We start from the raw sequence: 17,549 nt of genomic DNA, 5'->3' as shown, positions 1-17,549 counted from the left end.
TTAGAAAGAACATCAGATAAATTCAATGCACATAGAGCTCACTTTAATCTTTTATTTATGCCTTCAGTTTTCCCTTTCTAAAAACATTTATTCCACAGTTAAGTGACAAAAGTAATCTGAACATGTTACAATGAATTAAAAATTGTTTTGTTTTTCCTTTAGACTGGCTTCTGATTGAAAGGCTTCTAGAAAAAACAGCTCAGAGCAAATGGAGCTCCAAGCCTGATGGCCCTGTGGTACCCAGGCATGTAACAGAGTCTGGCAACCCAAAGGGTGAGCTGGGAAGAAATATTATTTTGAAAGCAGAGCGTGAATGCTGTTCTTTGTTGGCATTGAACTCTGCTCTGGTGAAAGAGTTAGTGACAAAGGCACGTTATTCTGCTGCTACACAAGATATAGGGAACAGCTATGAAAAGCAGATCTGAATCACAGAATCAACCAGGTTGGAAGAGCCCTCTGGGATTATCGAGTCCAACCATTGCCCTGACACCACCATGGCAACTAGACCAGGGCACTAAGTGCCATGGCCAGGCTTTTCTTAAACACCTCCAGAGATGGTGACTCCCCCACCTCCCTGGGCAGCCCCTGCCAATGGCTAATGATCCTTGCTGAGAAGAAATGCTTCCTCATGGTCAACCTGACCCTCCCCTGGCCAAGCTTGAGGCTGTGTCCTCTTGTCCTATTGCTGGTTGCCTGGGAGAAGAACCCCCCAGTGCTCCCACAACACATCCCTGACAGACACTCCTTCGCATGTGCACTTTAATGAATGATATTTTCCATATTTTTCAGTGCTAAGGGAGCTTATTACATTTTCTAGCCTTTAGAAAAAGCTCATAAGCCTGAAGATTTGGTTATTTTTTCAGCTACAAAGTTAGTCTAATAAAATATATTACTCTTAAATGCACCTGACATCATCTAAGACAATTATAATTTATGTTCTTTCAAATGAGCTGAAGTTTGCCACATAAACTGAAATACAAAACAAACTTTCCCCTGTGATGAATAGAAGTGAAAAGCATGTGGCTAATTAGCTCTTTATCTATCCAATGCAACATGCACTGAGCTCCCTCCTCTCTGGTGTTCAGCACTGCAGCTTGCTGTTCCTTCAGAAACCCCCAGAAGTACACTTGGAGCTGCTCAATACTGCAATTAATTTAATTTCTAAGAGAAGCTGGAAGCAGTTGTAGGGGTACACAAATCAATGCTAACACAGCAACTGAGTCTGGAATCGAGAGGACTAAATCAACGCTTACAGATACCTCAGGGGGTGTCAGGGGATGGGGCCAGACTCTGCTCAGTGGTGCCCAGCGCCAGGACAAGGGGCAACGGGCACAAACTGAGACACGGGAAGTTCCGTCTGAACATGAGGAGGAACTTCTTTGGTGTGAGGGTGCCAGAGCCCTGGCACAGGCTGCCCAGGGAGGGGGGAGTCTCCTTCTCTGGAGATATTCAACCCCGCCTGGACACGGCCCTGTGCGACGTGCTCTGGGTGCCCCTGCTTGGGCAGGGGGTGGGCTGGGGGATCTCCAGAGGTGCCTTCCCACCCTTAACCATTGTGTGATTCTGTAAAGCAGATGAACTGATACAGATTAATCAAACTAGATCAGAAAAACTCTACTAATTTCAATTATCAACCCTTTTCTAACCAGTGCTGAACAGTTGCTTTCCTCCTTTCTTCCCTTTTTATCGTCAGTGATCGTCCCTCTGTGCTCGCCACTGGTGAGGCCGCACCTTGAATCCTGTGTCCAGTTCTGGGCCCCACACTTCAAGAAAGACGTTGAGGTGTTGGAGTGAGTGCAGAGGAGGGCGACCAAGCTGGGGAAGGGTCTGGAGGGTCTGACCTCCGAGGAACGGCTGAGGGAGCTGGGGGGGTTTAGCCTGGAGAAGAGGAGGCTCAGAGGTGACCTTAGTGCAGTCTACAACTACCTGAAGGGAGGTTGTAGTGGAGTGGGAGTCGGCCTCTTCTCCCAGGCAACTAGTGACAGGACAAGAGGACACAGCCTCAAGCTTGGCCAGGGGAGGGTCAGGTTGGACATGAGGAAGCATTTCTTCTCAGCAAGGGTCATTAGCCATTGGAAGGGGCTGCCCAGGGAGGTGGGGGAGTCACCATCTCTGGAGGGGTTTAAGAAAAGCCTGGACATGGCACTTAGTGCCCTGGTCTAGTTGCCATGGTGGTGTCAGGGCAATGGTTGGACTCGATGAGCCCAGAGGGCTCTTCCAGCCTGGTTGATTCTGGGATTCTGTCATCCTTCGTTAAGAAACACTTTGATTGGTGGAAGGAGATTCCACACATGTTTGTAAAATACAGAGAGACAAAATACAGACGAACAGGAGCACCTGCTTTCACACCTAGAGCATCCCAGAGCACAGACTAGTTGATCCAGCCCCCAGCTGGCAGTTTTCACTCTCATCCACAATGACAGCAAATAGCAAAGGGAACACTGACATTGTCACAGCTGCTCTTCTTGGAAAGGTGCTTCTGTCCCACAGAAAGAGTTTACTCTTGAGAAGAAGAAGTCTTACCTCAGCAGACTCTCCACGGGGTGACAACGTACAGGTCAAGGTATGCTCACCCATGTTGTACGGGTATTGCTTCAGGAAGGTGTACATCGAGCGGGCTGACTTGGGACTATCCAGCTGCAGAATGGCCTAAAAGGAGAAAAAAACCAAAGCACAAGCTTCAAATCAGTGTTACTGCATCGTATTTCTGTGCTGCAGAACAATTTAATAAGTTAAGTTGATATAGCAAGGGATATCTGGTGTTCCTGAAGGGTTTCAACATCTTCATTAATTAGCTATAAGCAGCATTTTTTGATGAAATCCTGGTCTGGATACAGAGAACAGTGGAGCCTCTTCTCTCTGAGAGGCTGAAGAGAGAAATCTCCACGGTTGGAATCCTCTTTAGAGCTAAATAAGGAACCACATCACCAAACAGGGGAGCCTGGAGCTTCCCTACCCCAACCTGCTGGCTGCTGGACACGTTCAGCCTTGATTCTGCTGTAACTCAGGACTTACTGACTGTAGAGTTCTCTTTATTGCATTTAAAAAACAAATTAAAGCAGTATTAGTTTCAAAAAAAAAAAAGAAAAATACTATCTTTTTCTTAAAAGCATTTTCATCTGTTTTATGGTTTATTAGCAGATGGACACTTAAAATCGCTCGTAATAACGGGAGCACAATTCCATTTTTATTGTTAAAATATACATAAATTATATGTATATTATTATTAATATACTAATAATATAATATATTAGGCATACACAGTGAATTAAATCTAGTTCATAAAATAAAAATCCAATGTTAAGTGTAATATTAAAAATTAAAATATCAAAACTTAAAAAAAAAATTGAAACTCAAAACGTAGTGACTTGAAGTGTCCCAAAAGAAAAAGTAATTTCAGCAATTCGTCTGGGTTGGGAAGGACCTTTAAGATCATCGAGCCCAACCCTTACCCCAGCACTGCCAAGGCCACCACTGCCCCATGGCCCTCACACCACATCTACACGGCTTTTAAACCCCCCAGGGATGGGGACTCCACCACTGCCCTGGGCAGCCTGTGCCAGCGCTTGACAACCCTTTGGGGAAGAAATTGTCCCTGATCTCCAACCTAAACCTCCCCTGGGGCAACTTGAGGCCAGAAGGTCTCCCCTCAGCCTCCTTTTCTCCAGGCCAAACCCCCCCAGGTCCCTCAGCCGCTCCCCATCACACTTGTGCTCCAGACCCTTCCCCAGCCCCGTTGCCCTTCTCTGGACTCGCTCCAGCACCTCAAGGGCTTTCCTGCAGTGAGGGGCCCAAAACTGCACCCAGGATTCGAGGTGCGGCCTCACCAGGGCCGAGCACAGGGGGACCATCCCTGCCCTAGTCCTGCTGGCCACACTAGTGCTGGTACAAGCCAGGATGCTGGTGGCCTTCTTGGCCACCTGGGCACACTGCTGGCTCATATCCAGCTGCCATCGACCAACACCCCCAGGGCCTTTTCCCCCAGGCACTTTCCAGCCCCTCTCCCCCAGCCCGTAGCGGTGCGGGGGGTTGTTGTGCCCCAAGTGTAGGACCTGACACTTGCCCTTGTTGCCCCTCACACAGTGGCCTCGGCCCATCACTCCAGCCTGTCCAGACCCCTCCAGCACATCAACACTCCCACCCAACTCAGTATCATAAATATTTACCTTGTTTTTATTCTTCAGTACAACATAATGATCCACTTTTCCAAACCGAAGTCCCACACAAACTACTTCAAGTTCTCTGTATCCATCATCTGGCAAGTTCCCAAGATGCACAAACTGATTGTGGACAGTTTCAGTATTTACCTAAAGAAAAGCCATGAAAAAACTTGCTTTAACTTTGTAACATACTTGATTAGCAACTACTGAACTGGGTTAGAAAAGTCTCACAGAAAGCTTCTGTATCACTAGGATCTCATCAAAACAGAGTGTTCACACACATCTCACGTTCACATTTTCATGTTGACATCAGATTTTACATTTTCTATGAGGCACAAGAACCAGCTCTACTTCCCAGTAAAGAATAAAAATCTTAAACGTATCAAGCTGAGTGTCTTATTTTAAATTATCATTTAAATTTTTTAACTAACTAGTAAAAGTCTCTTTAAGGAACACTGCAGATATAGCTGAAGTTTAACTAAAATCTGCTATTTTGAAAAGCAGACACTATCTAGTCAGATTATAAACTGGTCAAGGCACAAAAACCAACCCAAAAGACTCCAATTCTGCTTTTTTAAGTTGCAGTTTGGTTTACTTGATCAGTTTAAATACTTGAAAACTCTGTGTCTTCTAGAAACACAGCACCCACTCCCAACAAGCAAGAGAGTTTTCTCTCCCCTCTGCTATGTTTTTCTTCCATCATTCATCACTTTCCCAGGAGTAGAAAAGAAATATTTCAGCACAAGCAGATCAGAAGCACAAGCAGGACACGGCAGCAGGGGTGCTGGCAGTGAGGACTCAGATGTTTCTCTTAGTGCCAAACAACGATCACGAGGAGGAAGCAGATATCCCCAGGCACATTTGCCATGGAAAATTCGAGCCTTTGGGGGTTTCTTGGAGTGATTTATTGTTGGCAGGGCTCTGGGCAACATGCTTTTTAACCAACTACAACTACCTTCTGACACTGCTGGTCTTTAAGTCACTCTTGTGAAGCTCTTGTGCCAACTGTTTAAGCCCAGAGACACATCCAGACCCAACGACCAACCTGTCAGAGGAGGGCGACCAAGCTGGGGAAGGGTCTGGAGGGTCTCACCTCCGAGGAACGGCTGAGGGAGCTGGGGGGGTTTAGCCTGGAGAAGAGGAGGCTCAGAGGTGACCTTAGTGCAGTCTACAACTACCTCAAGGGAGGGTGTAGCGCAGTGGGAGTCGGCCTCTTCTCCCAGGCAACCAGCGACAGGACAAGAGGACACAGCCTCAAGCTTGGCCAGGGGAGGGTCAGGTTGGACATCAGGAAGCATTTCTTCTCAGCAAGGGTCATTAGCCATTGGAAGGGGCTGCCCAGGGAGGTGGGGGAGTCACCATCTCTGGAGGGGTTGAAGAAAAGCCTGGACATGGCACTTAGTGCCCTGGTCTAGTTGAGATGGTGGTGTCAGGGCAACGGTTGGACTCGATGACCCCAGAGGGCTCTTCCAACCTGGTTGATTCTGGGATTCTGTGATCAAGAATATCCTGAAAATGTTCTTCACAGCAGGCACAAAAGCTGTCATTTCCCTAACCAGTGCCTAAAAATGTACGTCAATCGCCAGCTTGCGCTGCATGCAGTGGAGGAACAGGAGGGACAACAAGGGAGACACTACACTGAGCAAAGCGCAGAGGTAGTTTTGATAGTTAAACCCAAATATCTGCCTTTAAAACACATCAGAAAATGGGTGGCACTACATTGAGGCAAACACTGCGTATCCTCCGAGCTAAAGTGGTCAGCAGCTTGTTGTGAGAACATGAAAAAAGCATAACAGAAGGGGAGGGTCTCAAAGGACTCCCATTAAAGTTTAATTCCTTGCACTTCATGCATCATGGAGCTAAACTAAGTGAACATTTACTCATTTTATTCCCTGCTCATTCAGCCATGAAAACATATATAAACATTTAATCCACGAGAAAGCTCAGATAACAACTCCATTAGCTAATGTTTCAGTCTGAAGGATATGATTCCAATTTAAAGTATCATATTTTGATAGCATGTGGAGAGAAAGTCAGACTGCTAGTAACTCACCTCAGGGTCAGAATCTTTAATTAGAAGAGTAAATATTGCTTCCTTTAAAAAGAAAAAAAGACATTATAAGGTTTGAAGTGTAAAATATAGATGCAGTAGCAGTCAGCTTAAATACAAAATCCTGGCTCTGCATTGAAATGTTACCACGTATCCCAGAATTTCAATATATTTTATTACTTACTTCATCTTTTATAGTCTTACACTGCGGCACCATGTTGATGCAGAGCTGATTCCCATCCAGTGACATGGGAAAGCAGGTGTAAAATTTAACCATGGAATCTGCAGATTTTCTGTTTATTTCGATATAGGCCTTTTAAAATAAAGAAAACAAGAATTTTGTTAAATATTTATCAAAAGCCTCCCCACAGGGATGCTCGCCGCACTACATGATCACATTTGCATTTGCTCAAAACACATCTGCTGCTTCCCTAGACAGAAACACCACTAAATACTAATTAGAATACCTTTTTATGAGATGATAAAATCAGCACATCCCTCAGCCCTCCGAACGGCTTCGCTAGGTTGGAAACCTCCTCCACGGAATATCCCTTCTCAGGCAAGTTTGAAATCAGAACCACACACACATCATCAAGCTCCTGTAAAGAAATGAAAGGAAATATTACTGATATTTCTTCAGCTTTGAATCAAAACTGGGATATTACTGAGGGGAGCAGTTATTTTTACGATGTTTTTACTATTTTTTTACTATATTTTTACTATTAACCACTGTTAATAAATGAAGCACTTGCTTAAAAGCATGTTATAACACTTGCAGTCAGGTCAAAACCAAAGATCATTTAAATCCTTTTAGGATTTAGTAGCAAATCATATTAAATTTTTTAACTCTTTTCTCTAATTATGTCACGTAATCACCTTAATTACTGTTTAATTGTGGATATATCCACACCTGAGCTAATTCTGCACAAACATTAGCCTGTCTCGTGCTACCTCATCACTGGAAATGGCACCAAGTGTGTACTGACAACTCCCACAGGCTCAAGCACCTTCACACTGACCTTGCTGGCTGGTTCAGTCGACTCTTCACTCTCTGTAGTCGCTGTTGTAGCTTCTAAAAAAAAAAAGGGGTGGTGTAGTTTAGTAGTTCAGCAGTTCTTTAATCACCACAGAGCTTTAAGAACTTCTTGCACCACATTTTGTCAGCACCATCGTTGTGAAAAATTAAATATTCCTTCATTTAACTTATGGTGAAAAATTACACAGACAGTGTTAATAAATGCTTCCAGAAAGAACAGTTTTAAGTAGGGATAAAATAATTACAACCCCTTAATTAACAGGCAAACGCTTTGCTGACATGAAAGCCTTATCAGTTGGATAATCACAATGACTAGACTTTCTGGTGGGCACACAGGGACAGGGCGGTGCCCAGCATATGCCCACACCATCCTTTTTCTTTCTTTTTCCTGGGACAAGCCCGCAGTGATGAGTGAGAGGCTCAGAAAAACACAGAGAGCCAGAAAGAGGAAAACAGGAATCATGCAGGGTAGGCAAGTGCAGGAAAAGGAGACTCACTTCTACTTTCAGATGTTTCTATCTACCTCTAAGAGATTCAGCAACTCCAACCTTGACATATCTCCACTCTCACACACGTAGTAACTGAGAATTAACTTATGCTATGCTTAAAACAGTGTCTGTTACTAATGAGTTATAAAGTATGGGGAGAAAAGCATCTATTGAACCAGCTCCAGCAGGCAATGGAAAGCATTAAAAGAACGAGTGGTGGAGCTGTAAACAGAACACACACAGCCTGAATCTTTTGCTCTAATGAGCTGTAAATAAAGTCTCCACGTCCCACTGAAAAGGTCCAGGTAAAAATATTACATCTGCTGAAAGATGTAAACCTTGGATGGTGCTGTTCAATGTCTTTATAGATGATCTAGATGTAGGGATTGAGTGCAGCCTCAGTAAATGTGCAGGTGACCCCAAGCTGGGTGGGAGTGTCGATCTGCTGGAGGGTAGGAAGGGTCTGCAGAGGGGTCTGGACAGGTTGGATCGATGGGCCGAGACCAACGGCGTGAGGTTCAACAGGAACAAGGGCCGGGTCTGACACTTGGGCCACACCAGCCCCACACTTCAAGAGAGATGTTGAGGTGTTGGAGCGAGTGCAGAGGAGGGTGACCAAGCTGGGGAAGGGTCTGGAGGGTCTGACCTCCGAGGAACGGCTGAGGGAGCTGGGGATGTTTAGCCTGGAGAAGAGGAGGCTCAGAGGTGACCTTAGTGCAGTCTACAACTACTTGAAGGGAGGCTGTAGCGGGGTGGGAGTCGGCCTCTTCTCCCAGGCAACCAGCGACAGGACAAGAGGACACAGCCTCAAGCTTCGCCAGGGGAGGGTCAGGTTGGACATGAGGAAGCATTTCTTCTCAGCAAGGGTCATTAGACATCAGAAGGGGCTGCCCAGGGAGGTGGTGGAGTCACCATCTCTGGAGGGGTTTAAGAAAAGCCTGGACATGGCACTTGGTGCCATGGTCTAGTTGACATGGTGGTGTCAGGGCAATGGTTGGACTCGATGAGCCCAGAGGGCTCTTCCAACCTCATTGATTCTGGGATTATGTTTTAGCCACTCCAGTCATCATGATGAACTGTTGGTTTATGTTTCAGTCAATGAACCTATTCTAACAGATGCTCTTTTCTGGTATCTTGTGTCATTTTAATTTCCTGGCCTCAAAAGTATTCTCATTTAGTTCACAATAGCAGAGAGTTTTAGGACCGAAATGAGAAAAACCCTCCCAGTTTGCAATTTACCTTGCTCAGTTAAAGCTTCATTAAACTCATTCAAGTCCAACGCTGCCACTTGAGGCATCTGTGCAAGTTTCTCTAAAAAATAAATACATTTGAGAAGACATCACAGTGTTAAACTTCACGTAACTTAGAGCCAGCAAAGGAACTTTAAAATGGCATTATTGCATCGGAATTACCTAGCACAGGGGTAGGATCCATCTCTCCTTTGGCCTGAGTCTCTGCTGCCTGCACAGGCTCTGGAACTCTGTCCCCTTCTTCCACAATAACGTTCTCTGGGTCTGACAGCTTCGTTTCCCCAACTTCCATTTCAGCTTCTGTTGAGGTCTGAAGGTCTTCATCTACAGATTTTCCTGGTAGGGAGCAGCAGAAAAAAGCATTCATCATCTCAATATATTCAACTCATCAATTTGCAAAAGACAAATGAACTGCACTACACATCTTGGAGAAGAGGAGGCTCAGAAGTGACCTTAGTGCAGTCTACAACTACCTGAAGGGAGGTTGTAGTGAAGTGGGAGTCGGCCTCTTCTCCCAGGCAGCCAGTGCTAGGACAAGAGGACACAGCCTCAAGCTTGGCCAGGGGAGGGTCAGGTTGGACATCAGGAAGCATTTCTTCTCAGCAAGGGTCATTAGCCATTGGAAGGGGCTGCCCAGGGAGGTGGGGGAGTCACCATCTCTGGAGGGGTTTAAGGAAAGACTGGACATGGCACTTAGTGCCATGGTCTAGTTGACATGGTGGTGTCAGGGCAATGGTTGGACTCGATGAGCCCACAGGGCTCTTCCAACCTCATTGATTCTGTGATTCTGTGATGAGCTTGAACTCACCACCTTAAATATCTGTTGTGGAAAGGGGAGGGTGGAAGGGTCAGGGGATGGAAAAGCACCTGCCTGTGTTTCCCAAGAGAAAAGTAAAAGTTCTCGTTTGTCTTACCTGCAGTCTTTGAAGTTTTCTTGGTTTTCCTAACTCCTGTCACTGCTGATTTCTTAGTCTTCTCTTTTTTACCTATGTAAAACATCCAAAACCAAGTCAGTCAGTAGAAACGCTCATTTCTTAACTCTTATATTTGTGAAGAGTATAAATATACATACAAAAATAGTTTAATCTACAAAAATTCAATTGATAGGACAAAAAAAAAAAACCCAAACCTAAAACATAAGCTAATTCCAACACACTGCTGAACGAAAGCCCTGAAGTAGAGTATCTTCTGTGAATTTATTTAGGATCCTGCTGAGAAAACTCTTCTCCTGCAAAAGAGTTTGTGTTCTCTTTCTGTTACATGACTGTAAACAGTTCATGGTTTCCATCTGAGACAGCTCTGAAACTCACTGTTCCATGAATCTTAATTTCACTCTGGAAACTGGATTCAGAAGTGACCACGTCAATGAATGAATCAAGACCAATAAATCTTTAAAAAGCACAATTTCCCATCAATAATAACGTCTGGTCCCTGACTTTGCTCAGAAAAATGGCTCATGAAAGCAAATAAAACAAGCAATCAAAAAGATATGGCTGTTATTTCCAATGTCTTTGTAATATCAAATTTTTTGAATGTTTCATTGGCTTTTGATGTATTTACTGCGGTTTGTCCTGTTTTCATTGAGGTCCTAAAAAAAATAAATAGTTTTTCTCTTAACAGCACGACATACAAGTTTTTCTGCCAGACCGAGTAATAATAATAATTGAAATAATTTCTGTCAGGATCAACAGAAGACCAGGGCAGAAATTTAAAAGCATTTGGAACGTACGAGGAATGTAAGACACTGGGAAGCCCCAGCACTAACTGTGAAAGAGGACGTTAAATACGTTCTACATCAGCCTTAAAGTCAACTGGTGGCCGGTCACTAGTGGTGTTCCCCAGGGCTCAGTGCTGGGGCTGGTGCTGTTCAATGTCTTTATAGATGATCTGGACGTAGGGATCGAGGGCACCCTCAGGGAATGTGCAGGTGACCCCAAGCTGGGTGGGAGTGTCGATCTGCTGGAGGGTAGGAAGGGTCTGCAGAGGGGTCTGGACGGGTTGGATATATGGGCCGAGACCAACGGCAGGAGGTTCAACAGCAACAAGGGCCGGGTCTGACACTTGGGCCACACCAACCCCACACACTTCAAGAAAGATGTTGAGGTGTTGGAGCGAGTCCAGAGGAGGGCGACCAAGGTGGGGAAGGGTCTGGAGGGTCTGACCTGCGAGGAACGGCTGAGGGAGCTGGGGGTGTTTAGCCTGGAGAAGAGGAGGCTCAGAGGTGACCTTATTGCAGTCTACAACTACCTGAAGGGAGGTTGTAGCGCAGTGGGAGTCGGCCTCTTCTCCCAGGCAACCAGCAATAGGACAAGAGGACACAGCCTCAAGCTTGGCCAGGGGAGGGTCAGGTTGGACATGAAGAAGCATTTCTTCTCAGCAAGGGTCATTAGCCATTGGAAGGGGCTGCCCAGGGAGGTGGGGGAGTCACCATCTCTGGAGGGGTTTAAGAAAAGCCTGGACATGGCACTTAGTGCCCTGGTCTAGTTGCCATGGTGGTGTCAGGGCAACGGTTGGACTCGATGATTCCAGAGGGCTCTGCCAACCTCATTGATTCTGGGATTCTGTGAACTTGAAGAATTACATTCATTTTCTGGAGCCCAAAGTGCCACACTCACCTTCCACAGATGGAGCAAACATCTAAAATTACGGAGTACACGCACGGGTCAAGGTGGGTTTTTTTTATTGCTACTTGAGGGTTGGTTTTTGTGGGGTTTTTTAAAGCAAGAAAGACAGGGTCGCATGAAAAGGAAGATGCTTGGAAGTACAAACCAGGCATGTTCTTGTAGCCCTCTGAACTTGCCTGCAGTCACCATTAAGAAAAGCACTCGCATAAAACCAAAGAAATGGGAAGGAAGAGGGAGGGCAGCAAGAGGCATCATCAGATAAAAGGCAACCAAAACCTCACCTGTAATGGATTTCGTTGTCTTAGCAGTGGTGTTCTGATCTTTCCTATTATGAGCAGGTGGGGGGGGGGAAAATAAAGAAAAATCAGGTTGAAAGACAACTGATGAATATCAAAACAGCTAAAAAAAGCTCAAAACCAGCAAAACACACGAAAGCAAACAGATATGAACCCATGTGGTTTGCAAGTTATCACTAAAGGGGATGGCCAGACTTACTTTGTACTTGGTGCAACTTTTTTAATATTCTGAATCCTTTTTTTGATATTCATTTTGACCTGAAATGGACAGAAAGAACTTTTACTGCATAATTTATACTTTATATACAAACCTGTGTGGATATATGTATATATAAATAGTGTTAATTAAGTATATATGTTAATACGGGGATTATCTTTCACTGTTAAACTATTCACAAATATCAAATTTAACCAAGAAAAATGGAAAACTGGAACTAGGAAGTGTATTTTCATATTAATTTTAGACTGCTGTTGATAAAAAGGAAATTAAAAAAATATATTAAAACTACTGAATGGATTTGTCTGGAGTACAGCAGGTTTTGGAGCAAAACACCAAGCTACACACGAAGGATCAGGCTGTGTGATCACCACCCTGCTCACCTGGCCAGGAGATGCTTTAGGCTTCTCTGCTACACTTATTTTCACCCGTCTCCCATTGACCAGCACTGGCACAGTTTTACTGTACTTCACAGCTGCTATCACTGCTTCTTTGTAGCTCATTTCCAAGAAGGCCTAAAAGAAACGGCGCTTTCAGTCTTTATTTATGTTACAGACACAAGATACAATTTGCTGCCATTTTTCCTTAGCGACAGAACTGCATGTACTTGTCTCTCGTTAAGTTCACGTGGAATTTGATGGAAAAATCTGGATTTCAGTATTATACAAAAAGCATCCTACTTCCTCTAACATTTCAGACTTGGCAAGACTGAATTTATCAAGTTATCATTCCCAGCTATTCCTAGACTACCTACGTGATCTTTAACGACAAACTGTTCAGGAAGCCTGATGCTACGTTCAGGTGAGGATCCAAACACACACTTGTTCATTGCTTGACAATTTCTTTTGCATTCTGACACAAAAACTTGCTCTAGGAAGACAGTGCCTCTGTACTCAGCACTGGTGAGGCCACACCTTGAATACTGTGTCCAGTTCTGGGCCCCACACTTCAAGAGAGATGTTGAGGTGTTGGAGCGAGTGCAGAGGAGGGCGACCAAGCTGGGGAAGGGTCTGCAGGGTCTGACCTCCGAGGAACGGCTGAGGGAGCTGGGGGTGTTTAGCCTGGAGAAGAGGAGGCTCAGAGGTGACCTTAGTGCAGTCTACAACTACCTGAAGGGAGGTTGTAGTGGAGTGGGAGTCGGCCTCTTCTCCCAGGCAACTAGTGATAGGACAAGAGGACACAGCCTCAAGCTTCGCCAGGGGAGGGTCAAGTTGGACATGAGGAAGCATTTCTTCTCAGCAAGGGTCATTAGCCATTGGAAGGGGCTGCCCAGGGAGGTGGTGGAGTCACCATCTCTGGAGGGGTTTAAGAAAAGCCTGGACATGGCACTTAGTGCCCTGGTCTAGTTGCCATGGTGGTGTCAGGGCAATGGTTGGACTCGATGAGCCCAGAGGGCTCTGCCAACCTCATTGATTCTGTGGTTCTGTGATTCTGTGACTTACCTCATTTCTAGAGCGAACTACAAGGAGATCACTAACTTTGCCAAATGGCTGAACGATTTTTTTGATATCTTGATCTGAAAAGCCATCATCTGGTAAATCAGATATTTGCAGGACTGTGCCACAACTCAGCAATTCCTCTCTCAACAGCTACAAATTGAAAACAAAACAAAAATGAACATTTCCCAAGTCAAGTGCAGTAAAAGGAAGAAAAAAGAATCTGTAATAAAAATTACTGCAAAGGAGACAGACTGCTTAGTCCACTGTGGTATTTTGAGACTTTTTTTCTTTTTAACAGAAGGACAGAGCCACAATTTTGGTTGTTCTACTCCTCTGTCTCAATCTTCAGGGATCAGAAGACATGGCATATGCTTGCCAAGTAACACAACCCAACCTTCTTGTTTTTATCAAGTACTATAGATCTCCATAATTCCAGTTGTCACTGGAAATTATGGAATTCTAGGCTCCAGTTGTCACTTAGAGGCTAGAAACTTATCACTTCATCACTCAGAGGCTAGAAACTACACAGGACAATTGCATCCACCATAACTAAAACGCAATCTGCTTTGTAGGTGGTGTTTCTAAGAGATCCAGATGGTCACTATGATGGACTAAGACACCACTGGCTTAAGATCCTTCTTATAACAGGAGTAAATTTCTCTGCTGCACCTTTTTTTGCTCGACAGGGCAAAATGAACACTTTCTGCCTCCTGCCCTTTACTTTTATTTACCCAATAAGCTCCTCCAACCAGAGCTCATCACCCACACTTCATACAAACTTTATGTGGTTCACCTTTCCAAAAGTGATCCCCTTGAAACGAGATACTAACCACATTTTTAAAATCACAGAGAAAACCATGAAGAAACTCACCCTGTTGTAAGGAGCAGGATGAGGCTCACTGGTTCCTGTGGATAAGTCTTCCTCATCCTCTTCCATTTCTTTGCTTTGGGGTGAATCATCAGATTCAGGAGATGAAGAACTTGACCCAGGCAAAGGCGGCACGTCTTTCTTCGAAGCCTTGGATGAAACACTTCTTTTCAGTGGCTTCTTCATATTTCCAGGCATCTTCCCTGAGGGTCCATGAGAGGGTGGTGATTTCCCCGACCCCGAAGATCCTTGCCCAGCTGCTTGAAGTGACTTATGTTTATTGAACTCTGCTACAAAGCCAGGTCCCAAACTTTTCACTACTGCCTCCAGCGCTGCCTTTCTGTCTGCGAAGGGAAACCAAACTGGGGTTGGGTGGTTTGGTTGTAAAAGAAAACCTACATCTATTGCTGTTGTGTTTTCTACAGTTTCAGTTTCACCACCCACTTCTGATTCAATCTTGAGGCTCGCTGAAGTCAGAGAACCTTGATCTCACTCTAGTAGAGATGTCTTATAAATAGTAATAAACCTCTGGACTATTTTTACTGTGCTGTTTCAAACTGACAATGTGACAATGAGATCTCAAAAATCCTAAGGGCTGGAGCAAAAGAATGATTGTTTAATTCTGGATGTCAGGGAATGCAACAACAGAAAAGAAGTTTTCAAGACTTTCCACCTTCCCCTCACACACTGAGGCACAGCAGTACTTACTATCTCGATGCCTTCTGCTAAATTCTGTATCCTTCTGTCTTGCTCTCTGTCCTACAGAGTGTTGTTTTAAATTATTCTTTAACGATCTGATACAACATTCATGTCCTGAATGCTTTCTTTCTGTGGAAAATTCATATTATTACATAAATATATTGTATTAGTATTAATTGCTTCTTCCCCTAAGGGTCGCATTTTACCCTTACGATCTCTTTGAAACTGCCTGTCCCTTCACACCTTTTCACCTAGACTTCTTTCCCACAAGAGCTCAGCACCTCTTAATTTTCTGAAAGCTACAAACAACACAGCCACAGTGTACACATCAAAGAAAAAATCAACCTTTAAAATTCTTCCTCTTCAGTTTTCCTGCAATTAAAGGCAGCTTCAATTTGGCAGCGTGTATCCACCCCTTACCTTGAGATCGGGTTGACCTCCTCGATGACCAATCATTGCTGGAAGACCTCTGAGATCGTGGATGAGTTCTCAGGGGATTTCTCGATCGCTGCGGTGACCTTGACCTGTGTCTGGGGCTAAGTCGGCGCATCTGTCGTGGGCTTCGACTTCTTGGCCTTGGCCTGAAGCGGCCAGGGCTCCTGGATCGTGACCGTGACCGGCGAAGAACATAGCTGGAGCCTGAGACCCTCGAACGTCTGGGACTGGGACTGGCAGAGTTGGAACGACGCTTCGGGGTCTGGTTTTCTTTTCTGTCACCAGCATTTCTAACAGAATAAAGGTACATAATGAGTTTTGACAAGGCAGAAAAGAATAATTAACCTGAGTCTGTCTGTTGAAACAGACTTTCTGCAAAGAAGAATCAAAACTGACAAAGTTTAGAGTCTCATCTGTCACCAGACACACTTTACATACCGGTAACACGTTTGCTACACAAATTTAGGATAGGCAGAAGTAGGAAAGAGAACTGAAAAGAAGTAGGAGAGAACAACAAGAGAAAGCTGCAAAGAAAACTCTGAGGTTACAAGCTGCAGCACTATGAAAAATCACAGGAAGAGGAAAAGGACACATGAAAGAGTCACAAATTAAGATACTTTCCTTGCTTCTTCCAAATTTAGTTTGGAAGCGAGCACCCTTGAGATGTGACGTCTAAAAGACTGACTGAGACTGAAAGGGAGATTTGAGAGGACTACAGAAATACACATCCACTGCATGCTTCTGCTACCTAGAGATGTCACATTGATGAAGAACATGAAAGATGTTGAGGTGTTGGAGCGAGTGCAGAGGAGGGCGACCAAGCTGGGGAAGGGTCTGGAGGCTCTGACCTACGAGGAACGGCTGAGGGAGCTGGGGGTGTTTAGCCTGGAGAAGAGGAGGCTCAGAGGTGACCTTAGTGCAGTCTACAACTACCTGAAGGGAGGTTGTAGTGAAGTGGGAGTTGGCCTCTTCTCCCACACAACCAGCCATAGGACAAGAGGACACAGCCTCAAGCTTGGCCAGGGGAGGTTCAGGTGGGACATGAGGAAGCATTTCTTCTCAGCAAGGGTCATTAGCCATTGGAAGGGGCTGCCCAGGGAGGTGGGGGAGTCACCATCTCTGGAGGGGTTTAAAAAAAGCCTGGACATGGCACTTAGTGCCCTGGTCTAGTTGCCATGGTGGTGTCAGGGCAATGGTTGGACTCGATGAGCCCAGAGGGCTCTGCCAACCTGGTTGATTCTGTGATTCTGACAGAGCACTGGCAGACAGGAGAAGGGGATGACACACAACTGAGGCAGCTGCTGCCTGACCTTTTTGGCCAGCAGGTAGATGAGGACAGCTGAACAACCAGGTCTCCTCAGTGATGTTCCAACCCACCTCACATAGCAACATCTCACGGTGTTACTTCATTAGCAAGTTGCAAACTTCATTAAAAATCCACATAAATCCCATTATTCCCGTGCCCAATAAAAATGTCTGCATCTATTAACGAATCAGCACAATTTATAGCAGGCAAACCCTGTGAAGTGATTTACCAGGTGGTAACAGCACAGAGCAAGGTCATGGACCTTGCCCCAGGACTGCACCCAGCAGCTCTGGACATCTGTGCTTACCAAGAGCCTACAGCTGTGCTCGGACTCTCCCAGCTGGAGACACGCTGTCATCGGGAAGGATTTCAGAAAACACCACCCTAAAAGACAACTCCTGCCCCACCTGCAAGCCCAGAAGATCCCTCACTCCCAAGAAGTGCTATTAAACACTTCAGTTTATGAAGTTCCTTCAGCCAAGAGCAGTTTCCTTCGCCTGGGTTGTCTATAACACCACCAGAACTGGACAGCAATTTCAGTTTGAGGTTTTAAAATATATTTATTCTTCCTCATGTAACTTCGAAAAGTTTATTTGCTCTATTTCTCTCTTTAAAGTTTTCTTTCTCCTTGTTTATTAACATGGAGAGACCTCAGATGCACTCTGCAAGTTAACCTGACCT

At 45.0% G+C, this 17,549-nt stretch overlaps 1 protein-coding gene across 1 annotated transcript in view; it reads right to left on the bottom strand.

The window, feature by feature from the left end:
• The window catches only part of ZNF638 (zinc finger protein 638), a 60,478-nt gene that overhangs the window by 12,838 nt on the left and 30,091 nt on the right, over positions 1-17,549 (bottom strand). The window contains exons 5-19 of the mRNA XM_068402997.1: positions 15,548-15,852; positions 14,432-14,772; positions 13,564-13,710; positions 12,505-12,636; positions 12,104-12,162; positions 11,890-11,933; positions 9,899-9,970; positions 9,147-9,320; positions 8,974-9,045; positions 7,230-7,282; positions 6,678-6,809; positions 6,395-6,523; positions 6,214-6,255; positions 4,167-4,307; positions 2,524-2,649 (exon numbers count right to left, since the gene is read on the bottom strand). Coding sequence (XP_068259098.1) covers positions 2,524-2,649; positions 4,167-4,307; positions 6,214-6,255; positions 6,395-6,523; positions 6,678-6,809; positions 7,230-7,282; positions 8,974-9,045; positions 9,147-9,320; positions 9,899-9,970; positions 11,890-11,933; positions 12,104-12,162; positions 12,505-12,636; positions 13,564-13,710; positions 14,432-14,772; positions 15,548-15,852 — 1,969 coding nt within the window. The remainder of the gene's footprint in view (positions 1-2,523; positions 2,650-4,166; positions 4,308-6,213; positions 6,256-6,394; positions 6,524-6,677; positions 6,810-7,229; positions 7,283-8,973; positions 9,046-9,146; positions 9,321-9,898; positions 9,971-11,889; positions 11,934-12,103; positions 12,163-12,504; positions 12,637-13,563; positions 13,711-14,431; positions 14,773-15,547; positions 15,853-17,549) is intronic.

Source organism: Nyctibius grandis, chromosome 6 (genome assembly GCF_013368605.1).
Source record: "Nyctibius grandis isolate bNycGra1 chromosome 6, bNycGra1.pri, whole genome shotgun sequence".
In the NCBI taxonomy this organism is placed as follows: domain Eukaryota; kingdom Metazoa; phylum Chordata; class Aves; order Nyctibiiformes; family Nyctibiidae; genus Nyctibius; species Nyctibius grandis.
This window is presented reverse-complemented; position numbering and strand designations above follow the sequence as displayed.